This window comes from Tupaia chinensis, unplaced genomic scaffold, assembly GCF_000334495.1.
Source record: "Tupaia chinensis unplaced genomic scaffold, TupChi_1.0 Scaffold000182_1, whole genome shotgun sequence".
NCBI classification, from domain to species: Eukaryota; Metazoa; Chordata; class Mammalia; order Scandentia; family Tupaiidae; genus Tupaia; species Tupaia belangeri.
This window is the reverse complement of record NW_006159657.1, coordinates 8,726,052-8,740,248: the sequence shown is the minus strand read 5'-3', so window position 1 is coordinate 8,740,248 and position 14,197 is coordinate 8,726,052. Positions and strand designations below refer to the sequence as shown.

Genomic DNA, 14,197 nt, shown 5'->3' with positions numbered 1-14,197 from the left:
GGTGGGGGGGGGTGGGGGGGGGTTAAGGATCCTGCCCTCCAGGGTTCTTTTGACAATGTCTGGAGATCCTTATTGTTGTCACAATGGAGGGTAGTCCACTCTGGCATTTAGTGGGAGGGGCACAGGTGCTGCTCAGCAGTCTACAGTGCCCAGGACATCACCCCCAAAGACACAGTGATCTGGCCCAGTATGTCAGCAGGGCTGAGAGCGAGAAACCCTGCCCTAGATGGTTAATGTGAACATTAAATGAGTTAATCCATATGATGTGCTTAGTACTGAGCCATACACACAGTAGGTGTTGTCAACCTAAAAGGGAAACTGAGGCAAAGTACATAAAGTAAAAGGAGTTTGTTTGGGCCAAGTTTGAGGGCTGCAGTAGGCTACAGCCTGGGTGGATCGAGTTGCCTAGAACATCCTAAGTGCATGAGGGCTTAGGATCCTAAGGCAGGTTTTAAAGGCAAGGCCACAAGCGCTTGGGGAGGGGCAGCAAGATGTACTAGGTGTTTTGAGACAGTTATCCTTGACTGGTATCCTAACTAGCAGGCCTCAGTTCAAGGTTGTCCAGGCGGTTTCCAGGCAGAGGTCCTCCCAGAAGTAGTCCTATGTCAAGTTGCCATGGTCTTTGCACAAGGACAGTTCTTGCTATCAGCTGTGCTTGAGAAAACACTCCCTGCATGGCCGTCCTCAATTCAGTTTAGCCAGGAGTTAACATAGATCAACACACATCCATTTGGATGCTGGCAACAATCACAGTGCTTAACAAATGGAGTTTCTCTCTATGCTCCTTCAGAACTTCCCCTTTGAGCCCTGGTGGGTGCCTCTCATCACACTTGTGTTCCCAGTTGTGTTTCCCCAGCTTGAATTGCCATGGTGATTGGAGCCCTGGGAGTAGACAGGTTGATAATTCTTTACAGGGAGGTTGGCTCTAAAACCCCAGGGAGTGTGGTAGGCAGTGTGTGCCCATGTGCTGTCTGAGGATGAGAACTTGACCAAGGTATACTTACTTGCCTGTCCCAGAGAATGATCCGCCGAGACAGTAACCTTCAGGGAGCCTGAGAGCTCTCAAGCTAATGGAGAGAACACAGTGTGACCAGGCAGTGGAGCAAGTTCCTATAGAAGGTGGTCACTCTAACTGTTAAGAAAGGAAGCATTAAGCAAGTTTTGTTGAGTTAGAGTGGTGGTTAAGGATCCCCTATGGCTGACTGTGGTTCGAGTCCTGGACTTGGTGACTTGAAAATTGTGCACGCCGGATGCATGTGTATGCATGCCTGAAATCCCAAGAGAAAAACAGAGAAGAGATTGCAGTGTGGCCATCCCCCTGCGGGGTGATTTCTCATTTACCTTCTCTCTGGCAGCCCACATACCCTATGGCAAAAATCTAAGGGGAAAAAAAAAACTTACAAATTTTAACTGTGTTTAATAGAAAAACTTTTCATATTCCTTTCAGCCCACAAACTAGAACAATGAGCATTCTCATGGGTTCAGTCATAACTATAAAAGTAAATAATCACATGGTGAATATTTCTTGGCTCTGTTAAAGAGTAAAAGGTTATTTGCTCTTGCACCAAATGCCCTCCTTCTGCTGTACTTTTGGGATTTTTTGTATCTGGTAGTCATAGTCCATGGCATTAATTTAAATCACTCTAGATGGGGAGACGATTAGTTCGTCAAGAAAGTCATGATGTATTTTCCTGTGCTTTTCTTTGCAAAAATGCATCATGATTTTTCCCAAAACCCAATAGGTGGCCAAGTTTACTTGGTTTATATCTAAATTGATTAAAAGATTCTTAAAAGAAGCCCAGGAAGAGAAGTCCTCATGGATTTTTTGCATGGCCCTTTTGACATTTTGTGACTGCTTATAGGTCTTTTGCACTTCATCCTGGGTCATATGGTTTGTTGGGAAGTTGCTTCCAGCTGACTAGGGTACACTGAGGGTATATGCCGCAAGCAGTAATATATTAGTGACTACGTTAAATTGAGCCCCTCATAACAATTAGTAGGACTATTTGGGGTGAGGTATGTCTTACAACGACATTTTTAATTGTGAATGTCCTTCAAGGTGAGTGTTGTCACCACCCACTAGCTGTGTGACTTAGTTTCCTTATCTGTGTATGGAATGGACGGTCAGAGTTTCTGGCCCACCGTCTCTGAGCTCCTTTCTGGGTTCTACTTGTCTAGTCTTCCCTATTTCTGCCAACAATGCATTTCAGGGTGACAGTGATGGCAAATCTTGATATTCTCCCAGGCAACTTGTAAGATAGTTATCACTAGTTTTATTGAGCTTCAGCTTATCTGCATTTTAAACTTTTGTATTTTTCAAAAACTGTTAAGATTGCCATTAGTTTTACCAAGTGATTTGTAAGTGCCAATGCCTGCCAATTAATTCAGGCGGCCATAGCAGCAACCGCTTCTCATCCGAAGGGCTGAATCACTTGAGAGCTCACAGCTTTCAAGGGCCAAATGATTCAACAGCCAAGTTACTTTGCAAATTGGGATGAGGAGCGTAGGATATTAGACTTCCTTTTAGTTTTCTTCCCTTCTGGCAATTCAGATGTGAATTCTCTAATAGTGACTTATTTTTCCTTTGATTTCTTTCCAAAATAATATGTACTTGTTATAAATTCAAACTATACATACTTATATAACACAGAAAGTAGACATTTCGAAAGAGCTACTGTTAACAGTTTGGTGAACATTCCTGAGATGTTATTTTCTTTACATATTTTAACATTCTTTTTAACAAAAAGTAATATTTTGTTTTGCAACTTTCTTTTGTCTTCTAGCAATGTGCCTTAGAAATTTTTGCAATTCGGTTTATATATATCTGTTTCATTTTTAACAATGGTGTGAATTTCCATCCTATCATTATGTCAGAAATCATTGAATTAGCCCCCTCCAGCCTTAGTCTAAGTGCCATGCAAAATACCAGAGATAATGGTTTGAGCACAAGCAGGCTATGAGGAGGTGATCCCAGGAAGTACCAGTAAAGGGTAGGGAAGTGAGACAGGAAAGGGAGCCAAACTAAATTAGTCAAGGATGTTTGCTGAGCAGATGTCTGCAGTTTAGGAGTTCTTCAACACCCGCCTCAGATTCAATTCGCTAGAAGGACTCAGAACTCAGAAAAAGCTGTTGTACTCATGGTTACAACTTATTCAGTAAAAGGACGCAGACTGAAATCAGCAAAGTGCAAAGTTGCTGCAGGGTCTGAATGCTTGTGTCCTCCCAAACTTTTATGTTAGAATGTACCTCTCCCCACCCCAGGTGGTGGAATCAGGAGGTGGGGCCTTTGGGAGGTTCTCAGGTCATGAGGGTAGAGCCCTCATGATTGGGATGAGTGCCCTTTTTAAAGTGACCTCAGAGTCAAAGTTAGTCCCATCTACCATGTGAGGACTTAGAAGATGCCACCTATAATGAAGTGGGCCGTCATGAGACACCAACTATGCAAGACTTCTCAGCCTCCAGAGCTGTGAGAAATAAATTCCTATTGTTTATAAGTCTCCCAGTTTATAGCGTTTTGTTATAGCTGTCAGAATGTACTGAGACATCAACTATGCCCATGTAGCACAAAAGCCGCATTAAAGCCAGGGGCAGTGGCATGTACCTGTAATCTCAGTGACTTAGGAGACTGAGGCAGGAGGGTTGCAAGTTCAAGACCACTCTGAGCAACATGGCACCAAAAAAAAAAGAAAAAAAAGAAATTATGTAAAAAAAAAGCATTATGTAAACAAATGGATTTGACTGTGTTCCAATAAAACTTTATTCACAAAAACAGATGGTAGGCCAGATTGACTTGGAAGCTCTAGTTTGCAGACTCCTGATATATAAAATATCTTTGTATCTGTATCTTTGTCCACTTGTGCAGACAAGTTTATGGGATAAATTTCTAGGATGGAATTGCTGGGTCATGAGTTACAACTTTTATTTTGAACAGGTAGAGACTACACTCCACCCCAAAAGTTGAACCAACTTGCTCTCCCACCAACAGTGCAGGAGAGTGCTTGAGACTTCCTTTCTTAAACCCTTTTCTCCTTTCCCAAAGAAGTAAAACCTTTCAGAAAGGAGGTTCCTACATTGTAGTTCTTGAGCTTTGGACAAAGAGAGAAGATAGAACATTTTGCCCTTAGGAAAGTTATTGAATGGAGCTTCATAATAGTATCTTGTTTTAGATTCAAGGTCTTCAGGAAAAAGGACTCTCCTACTTGTTCTCATTTAATGGGATCAAACGTTACCTTGTCATAGGCATGGTTCCCAAAAGTCCTGAGTTTTATCTTTTTTTTTGCCGGCCAGTTCTGCGTTTTATTGAGGCCCACGCTAAGGCCTTGACTGTGAACATGCGCAGCGGGTACAGCCACTTTTTCCACTACTACTTCTTGGTCTTCAGGCTCTACTCATTCTTGTTGAGCCACCAGTGCATGGCATGGCTCTTCTTGGGCCACAGGTCCAGGGGCCTGTACTTCTTGCCCTTGTAGAATTTCCCAGGGTTTTCCGAGTCTGGTTAATGATGGTGAGAACACGGGCAATGGATTTGCAGACAACTCAAATCTTGGACAACTTGGACGCAGCTCTGCCTGTCACTTTGGAGACGTGCAGCTGGGACAGCTCTACCTTCAGGTCGTCCAGCTGTTTCAACAGCTCCTCTTTCTTCTTGCCACGCAAATCCCAAGCCTTTAATTTTGGCCATAGCTGCCCAATGCCATCGCCACCCATGCCTGCTTGGATGGAAAGAGCGAGTTTTATCTATTAAAAATAATTTTCCCTAATGCATCACAGAGCTCCTTAGCAAATTCCTTTTATTAATCAAAGATTCCAATTCTAATATTTTCCTTCTTTTATAAGGGACTTATATGTAAATGAGGCCTACCTTTGCATGCTGAACACGTTACAGATGTACAAAAAATATACTTGGTCCAATTTTTTGACAATTAGTTGGCCTAATACTGGTCATTCTTGATAAAGATGACATAGTGTTTTTATATACCCTTGTTTGCCCAAGTCTTTTAGTTTTTCAACAATGAATGGGGTTCTCATTTTTGTTTTTACATTTTTCTTTTCTTCCTCCATTTTCATAATTTGGAATTCTTGGTGTGAGCCCTACAGGGAAGAACAGAGGCTCGTTAGCCATCAGGCTCTGTCTTTGGACTGAATATTTTAGCTGGTTTATTTGATAATCGGCATCCCTCCTGGGATGCAGCCCGCCTTTGATAGGCTCACACTGGGTGAATCTGTGATGTTCCCCATTCTGGAGCCCTTCATTTATAACAGACACAGCCTGCTTTTCCATTAGCGAGATGGCATGCCTGGACTACCCACACACAGATAAAGAATTAGGCAGAACTTGGCCGGGAAGATAAATCAAGCCAACCATCTCATTAGGCTTGAAAGACACAAATTAAGCCTATGTTGGAATTAACAGAGAAGCCTTCCAAAGAGCCATGTAGCACAACGAAGGGTAGAAGAAATTGCCGTAGTCATTTCTTTAGCACGTTTGCCTCCACTGCATGGAACAGAGGAAGCATGAGGTCTTTTTTTTTTTTTTAAGAATTATTTAATTTTATTCATCCATTCATTTATTTTAATTTGACCAGAGAGAGGGGTGGTAGTAAAAAAGCAAGCCACTAGGTCCAGGACTCGAACCGTGATCAGCCATGTGGGAGTGTCCCGCGCCTTAGCCACCATGCCACCTGCTGGCCCCCATTTTTTTTTAAAAAGTTTATTCATTTATTTCATGAGTATGAGAGAAAGGAAGAGAGGCAGCCAAGCACCATCAACAGACTTTTTTTTTCTTTAAGTGCAACATCAACAGTCTTACTCCATGATCCTCCCCTAGCCTTCCTAGCCAGCCAGGATTCTGGGTACACATCCCCACTGTGTCCAAGTCACCAGCAATCTTATATGTGGATCTAGCTTCACTTGAGCAGCATACTGCTGGCTGCACCCAAGGTCTCTATAAAATCTCAACAGAAATTCAGGTCCAAAATAGCAAAACCACAGTTGTTGAGTCCTTCCTACATGCTAGGCACATATGCTGAGAGTTTTGCACACGTTATGTCAAGACTTTACATTGACTTGTGAGATCAAGTACTACTAAGATTACTCTTAACCAACAAAGATGCTCAGAGAGGTTACCTCACTTGCCTGCGAATCACAGAGCTCCATCAAGTGACAGGATCAGGACTCACTCCAAGACATCTTTCCCTGTGTTCACATCCAGGATAACTTGGCCTCCAAGGAAGCATTTGGCTATGTCCAGAGACATTTTTGGTTGTCACAGCGAGGGGCTAGGGTTGCTACTGGCAGCTAGTGTGTAGGGACCAGGGATACTGCACAGGATGACTCTCTATAGCAATGGATTGTCCAGCCCTTAATGTCAACAGTGCCAAAACAGGGAACCAGCAGTTAGTGTAATGGCTATGTTGCTGGACTCCCACGTAATCGACCACGGTTCGCATCCCGGACCTGGTGGCTTAAAACTCATGCATGTGCGTGCGTGCCCAAGATCCCGAGAGGAGAATGGAGGAGAAGGGATTGCAGCGTGACCATCCCCCCTGGGGGGTGATTTCTCACTTTCTGTCTCTATGTCTCTCTCTGTCTGTCTGGCAAGTGCACATGCCCTATAGCGAAAAAAACCTCTCCAAAAAAAAAAAAAAAAGTTAATAAGACTGTCTGTCTTATATGACCCCACTTATGTAAGAAGATAATATATGCATAGAATAAAAAGCCAGAAAGAAATGCAAAAATAAAAAAAGTCAACAGTGCCACAATTGAGAAGCTCTGCTTTAACCCTTCAACTGGACTAGAGTGACAGCTCACTGTTCTTTGGGAACTTTCCACTTGCAGGACTCCGTGGCCGTGTGGCGAGGCAATGGGATGAGAGTTCAGAGTTGCATATCACAGGTGGTGCAGCTGTCTAGCAGGAGGAAAGTCAGTGCCAAGGCTGGGAGGTGACACAGTGGCCGACTTGGGAAGGGACAGCAGCAAGCCTGGCAGGGCTGTTGTGGAGACTCACAGGAAAATGAGATGAGAAAATCAGGAAATTCTCACTGTGAAAAGAATGGCAAGGTCCCCAGAGTGATGACGCTATGCTTGCAGTTGAGGGATGTATAGACTAATGACCTCTGTCTTATCCCTGTCTCCCTGTGCTGTCCTCCCGCCTTCCTGTGCCTCCTCCCCTGCCCCCGTCCTTCTGGTTCACTAGTGTTTGGTCACAACATGAAGAGTAGCAACGACTTCATTGGAAGGATCGTCATCGGCCAGTACTCTTCAGGCCCCTCCGAATCCAACCACTGGCGGAGGATGCTCAACACCCACCGCACAGCCGTGGAGCAATGGCACAGCCTAAGGTCCCGGGCCGAGTGTGACCGTGTGTCTCCTGCCTCCCTGGAGGTGACCTGAGGGCTGGGGAGGAAAGCTTTCGTTTGTACAAAAACAAGACAGAAAAAAATGTGTCACACCCATTACAGCCACACCTGCATACACATTCACAACACACACACACACACACAAACACTCACACACCCCTCTTAAATCCTTAGAATTGAGAGGAACCTGACTACTGATCATAAAATGGCCACCCTCAATGAGTGAGGCCTGAGAACTTTCCAGAAACCCCATCCATATATCACAACCCAGTGGGTTCTGCTGTGAGATGCTGGCAGTACCTGCTCTTGTTGACCACTCTCACCCCCCACCCTCAAATGCACTTTCAACCCTCGGGCCAGAGAAGAGGCCTCCCAAAGGGTGTCAGCCTATATCAAGACTAAATGTACCTGGATTTTGGCCAGTGTGTGGGAGTCCTGACCCCACTACTCCCAAAACACACCCACTGGACACCAACTGGACAAGCTGCTGTTCCCTGGGGTTCTTCAAACCTTTCTCGAAAGGTGTAAGTATCTTCATCTCCTTAGGAAATGTGAGAAGTAGGTTAGACTATTTGGAGAAACCAAATGGCAACAAAAAATAATCCAGTGTAAGAAAATTCTCCTGGCTTAACTGAATTTGTCCTCGTGTTAGCTTACTCCAGGGGATTCCCTGGGAGTAAGTATGTGTGTGTTCTTGTATGTGTGCCCTCATAGGCAATCATATGTTTATGTCCTCTCAGAGGACCACAAGGTGAGGGGCTGGGACCTTGGTCCTGAGCACTCCCTTTTCCCTTATTCTCCTGTCCAGTGAGATTTCACCCAGTGTCTTCTTAATCTGTCAAAGATCCCACGTTGGATATTGGTAATGTGTGTGTGTGTGTGTGTGTGTATCAAATAAGTAGGATACGATAGAGCAAAAGTAACATTTTTGACTGAATCATGGTGATTGTGACCCACAGAAGACCTAATAAAGACCTGATGTGTGGACTAAAATGGCCACCACACCCCATCCACAATGATCTCTTTCCTTAATTAAATTCTGAGGGTCTTTCTGTGTTTGTATGTGAACCAAAGTCATGTTTCATGTGCTAAGGAATTAGTGTAGTTAGAATAGATCTCTCTATCTCTCTCTTTTTCTCTCTCGCTCTCGCTCTATTGGATGCTTCTGTATCTTTTTCCACAGCATACTGTCTGTTGTAATGGGGAGCTATTTATTGAAATTAAAGATTATTTATTTGTGCCATGCATTTGAGTTGTCTTTTTTTTTTGTGAACATGAAACATAGAGGATGGGCAAATGTTTCAGTTATCACTGCTGTGTAACAAACCATGCTGACAACTAAAGCAATGATATACTCGTGGGTGTTGGATGACAAAAATGTCAAGTGTTTGCAGTGTGTCTGCCTAACTTGAGCAGTACAAAATATCATTGATTCCAGTTTCGTTCTTCTCTATTAAACTATCCACTTGTTTAGAGCAAGATTCATGGCCTAATTTGCTTTTTATTGGCTATACCCCATTCAGGGCTTGACTCAGGTAAATGTCCCAAGGGCTAAGAATGGTTTCACCTCTTTAGGACACACTGAGTTTTGCAGGGAGGAATCTCATGGGTCCCTCTGGTTTCTTCTACTCTTAAGTGGAGGTGCCATGGAGGTCAGGGGGTTGAAGCAGAAAGGCTGGGTTAGGTTAAGTTCTCAGGAGAGAAAAGGTAGAGAAGGTGTTTTCCTTCTGTATCAAATGGCTCCATACTGTGATTGTACAGAAGAACTAACAAAATGAGGGAAGACAGATACATATTAGGCATTTAAGACTAGAGAAGGGGTAATTGGTGATTAACCCCATGGGCTTTGGACCCAAAGAAGCCGTAGTTCAAATCCTGGGCCCACCACTCCTGAACCGTGTACCCTTCCACAAACCACATAGCTCCTCTGAGCCTCAGTTTCTTCATTGTCTTACAGTACTTCCAAAGCAGATCTTAAATTTGCTGCAGATAGTTTATTTGAGAAATGACCCAAGAAGCATAAGTGGAAGAAAGGGAAAAGGGAAATGCAGATATAGCTTGCGTTAACTAGCATTGCGGGCAACTGGGGCTCAGTCATGTTGGAGATCCGTCTAGAACACAGTTAAGATTTACCATTGTGCAGAAGCTGAATTATTTCCCTCACCCTTTTCCCTCACGACAAGGGTTGCTCCTGGAGGCATTAAATGTTGGGCATTTCAGGACTGTCCTGTGTGGGCTGAGCAAGCTACCGCAGTACTAGATAAATTCCTGGATGGAGACAGAGGTGCAGGTACTTGATGAGGTTAGTTGTGTACATCCTCAGCCCAGCCCACTGTGACCAGGGGCAACTCAGGTGGACTGAGGAGTATCAGCCCTCTTGTTATTGCTAATGACCTTTATCAGCATCTACTCCCCTTACTAGCAGTAGCAAGAGAGCTAAATGCCAAATAGCTCGTCTAACCTCATGCAGTATACCTACCGGGAAGATACTGATGTGGCTCTTTTACAAATAGGGGAGCCAAGTTTAATGAGGTTAAATGATGAGTAAGCAGTAGAGCTAAAAAGGCACCTTGGGCCTGACTAGAGCCCATGATGAGTTCAACTATGTCCCCACAAAAATGATACATTAGAGTCCTAACCCCAGTACCTCAGAATGTGGCTTTGGAGATGGGGTGCTTGCAAAGTGGCTAAGTCAAAGTAAGCTTATTGGGGTGGACCCTAATGCAATATAACTGGTGTCCTTATTAAAAGGGGAAATTTGCAAGTGGAAATATACATAGAAGATGCAAAGAGATAGGGAGATGATGGCCATCTATAAGCCAAGGAGAGAGGCCTTCAGAAGAAAGCATCCTGTTGATACCTTGATTTTGAACTTCCAGCCTCCAGAACTGTAAGATAATGAATTTCTGCTGTTTAAGCCACACAGTCTGTGGTACTTGGGTCAGGCAATTGTAGCAGACTACTTCAGAGCTGGTGTGTTGAACCACTCTGCTGGGCTGTCTCATCTGAAAAACAGGGTGACAATTCTTAGCCCATAGGGTTGATGCAAGGATTAGCTGGAATGATGCCTGCAAAATCTCAGCATAGCTCTTGGCGCAGGACATGACGGCTATTATTACCAGGCACACATCAGGCGTATTGCTGGTTGACTGTCGGGAACAGTGGTAGGACAGATCAGAACCGTCCACGTCTCCAGGAATAGAGTTTGTCAGGAAACCAGAGAAATGTGTTGAAAGGTGAAGGAAGGACTGAGTTTCTATAGAAACCTGGGTCCAAGGTACCTTGTTGTGGGATACATACTTGTTTTAATTAGCATCCTCCTCCTCCTCAGGTAGGAGGTGGGGAAAGAGATACATGGGTCATTTAAACACCCTTTGGGGGATGGGAGGGGACTCAAGTTCAAAGGGAAAAGATGTGTTGGGAGTCATGGTAGGGAGTTTTAAAGCCACTTCTATTTTCCCAGGACCATCCTGAGGCTTCTTATCTCGTGAATGAAAAAGTATCACCTTTATCATCCTTAGTAACAACTCTGAGCTCAGGCTCAACTCCCAAGCTCTCAGGATTCCAGCCTGTACCCTGCATTTGAAGCAACTGACCCTGCCTGGCCCTGCTCGGTTGGGTCCTGGGGCACCAGAAACAGCTATCTTGTGTGCTGATTCTTCACTGACAGAAATTTGGGAATCACTGCAAGGGAAAGTAAAACCACTTTCTTTTCTGGATGGCCTGACTTCCCCTGCTGATGAATGATCTACTTTTATTTATATTCAAAAACACCATTTTAAAATAATCCAGGGGTGGGGGTAGCACAGAGGTACACTCTACAATGCTGGACCCACATGGGAGGGTTCAGCGGTAGTGTCTTGGGTCCTACCTAAGCAACCCAGGTACATGTGCCCATGATCTAGGCCAGCTGGGGGTGACTCATGGTGTGAAGACCCTGTCAGAGGTCCCTGTCTCTGTATCTTCATTAAATAAACTTAAAAACAAATGCTCTCAGGAACGATTAGTAGGTAGCAACTAAAACCTTATGCCTAGAATAACACTAGAAGGCAAGGCCCTAAAGGTTGATAGTGGTTATCCTTTGGGTAGTTATTTTATTACCTGACTATATACCTTCCTCTATAGTATTGTTGAAGGTTCTAAAATGAGCTAATGGGATCTAATAGATCTTAGTGCTTATCATCGGTCAAGTATTTGTATATGGAAATTGTATTGATTTGTTCCCATTTTGCAGATGAGAAATACAGAGGCTTAGAAAGATTAAATGACGGTGTATGATCACACAGCAGTATGTCTGGAATCTGAACACAGATGTACCTTATGGTTTGGACATGACTTGTCCCCCAAAGGTTCATGTTTTAGAATTTGGTCCTACTAAACAGTGACTGGATCGTGATGACTGGATCTTGGAGGTGCCCATCTCATGAATGGATTAATGTTGTCTTGTGCGAGAACTTAGTTCTACCTCTGATGAGAGGTCTCATTAGTACAGGCTGGTATAAAAGAGCGAGCTGCCTACAACTCACTCGCTTGCTCTCTCTGCATGTCTGCCCATCTCACTGCTTCTGTCATCCATGTTGTAGACCAGCTTGATGTGAGCCATATGCCTTTGGGCTTTCTAGTCACCAGAATTGTGAGTCAAATAAACTTCTATTTCTTTAGAAATCAACCAGTCTCAGGTATTTCTGTTAGCAAGCCAATAAGAGACTAAATCTGAATTAAGAGCCATGAAATGAACTAGAATCTATTATCTCTTTCATGATTGCCGTACAGGGGAAGGAGACATTGTTTAATTGGTAAATAAACAATCTTAAAAAGCTAAGAAATACAGCTGAGGATATTACTAGGTAGGTAATTAGACAGATATGGATGGGTAGGAGATGGAGAAAGATAGATATAGGTGGATAGTTGATGGATAGATAGTAGGTAGAGAGGGAGAGAATCTTTGCTGAACTTTAAGGCTGCCATGAACACAGTGCGTGTGTGTGTGTGTGTGTTTATGTGTGTTTAGGGGGTGGGAAGGGGATAGGGGATATGTTATCACTTAGTAAATACAACTTTAAGAAGCCAGAAAATATATATTACAAAGAATCTGCTGTAACTTCAAAATGACAGCAAAGATCATATTTGTTAAATGAAGAAATTGTCCACTTTCTGTCCCACAAACTTGAGGACTGGAGCAGTGATTGGTAAACTATGTCCTGGGGGTCAGCACTGTTCAGCTGCCTGTTTTTGTAAGTAAGGTTATATTGGAGCACAGTCAGGCCCATTCCTGCGTTTCTGGCAGAGAAACAGAGTTGAGTAGTTATGACAGAGTTGTTGTTGTTTTAAGAATTATTTAATTTTATTTGTTATTATTTATGTTTTAATTTGACCAGAAAGAGAGAGAGAAAGGGAAAATGAGAAAGCAAGGTGCCAAGTCTGGAGCTCAAACCACAGTGAGCCATGTGGGAGAACAACACCATAACCACCATGCCAAACTCTATGACAGAGTTTACATGGCTAAGGAATGTACTGTCTGGCCTTCCCCCAAATTTTTTCCTTTTCCTGTCTAGAGCAATGCTTTATGAAATTGAATGCACATACAACCCACCTGGAGGAACTAGTCAAAATGCAGATTCAGCAGGTCTAGGGTGGGATTTGAGATTACATTTCTAATGAGCTCACAGGAAAGGCAGATATTACTGGCCACAACCCACATGGGTTTGAGCAAGTAACAAATGTTTTGTGTGGTTCCATTCAGAGAGGGAACATGGATAATGATTTACAAAAACTTCTGCCATCACATTACAACACAGATAATTTAGGAGGTGTATTTGCAAAATCACTTCCTACTCCTCAAAAGGATTTCCTTCTCCCCATTTAGTATGATTACATTCAGAGGGACCTGGCTATGGTTTGGATGTTTGTTCCCCTCTAAAACTTGTATTAAAGTTTAATTGCCATTGTGACGGTATTGTAAGGTGGGACTTTTTGTGTGTGTGAGGGCATATGCACATGCCAGAAAGAGAGAGACAGAAAGTGAGAAATCACCCCCCAGGGGGGATGGCCATGCCACAATCCCTTCTCTTCCATTCTTTTCTAAGGCTCTTGGGCACACACGCACATGCTCCTGGTGAGTTTAAGCCACCGGGTCCAGAACTCGAACTGTGGTCAACTACTGGGAGTCCAGCGACATAGCCATTATGCCAACTGCTGGTCCCGAGACTTTTTTTCTAGAGATTTTTGCTATAGGGTGTATGTGCTTGCCAGAGAGACAGAAAGTAAGAAATCACCCCCTGGGGGAAGGCCATGCTGTAATCCCTTCTCCATTCTCCTTTCAGGATTTTGGGCACATATGCCCAGTGTGAGTTTTAAGCCACTGGGTCCAGGATTCAAACCATGGCTGACTACGTGGGAGTCCCACAATGTAACCATTACACCATCTGCTGGTTCCAAGAGGTGGAACTTCTAAGAGGCATTTAGGTCATGAAGCATCTACACTCATGAATAGATTAATGCCATTATTGTAAAGACAAGTTCACTTTTGCAGGAGTGGTTTCACCCTCTTGTTCTCTCTTGCCATCTAACCTTCCACCAGGCAATGACACAGCAAGAAGGTCCACACCTGATGCTGGCACTTTGATATTAGACTTCCCAACCTCCAGAACTGTTAGCCAATAAATTCTGAAAATTACAAATTACCCAATTGCAGATATTCTGTTATAGCAGTGTGAAATGGACCAAGAAGGACATATTTGGTTTCTAGACAGCCTCTAGGAACATGACATTAGGGACTTCTAACTTCAGCTAACAAGATAATAGGATGTGGAAAGAAAATATCTAAACTTTCTTCTATA

The 14,197-nt window shown here is 43.6% G+C and overlaps 1 protein-coding gene and 1 pseudogene across 3 annotated transcripts in view; one reads left to right on the top strand and one right to left on the bottom strand.

Moving 5' to 3' along the window:
* SYT17 (synaptotagmin 17) overlaps positions 1-8,247 on the top strand; it is an 80,913-nt gene extending 72,666 nt beyond the window's left edge. For all 3 annotated transcript variants that reach the window (XM_006146576.2, XM_027771083.1, XM_006146577.2), the window contains exon 8: positions 7,196-8,247. In XM_006146576.2, coding sequence (XP_006146638.1) covers positions 7,196-7,392 — 197 coding nt within the window. In that variant the 3' untranslated portion in view covers positions 7,393-8,247. The remainder of the gene's footprint in view (positions 1-7,195) is intronic.
* Positions 4,258-4,707, bottom strand: LOC102496662 (60S ribosomal protein L35 pseudogene; annotated as a pseudogene).
* Positions 8,248-14,197: the final 5,950 nt, after the last annotated feature.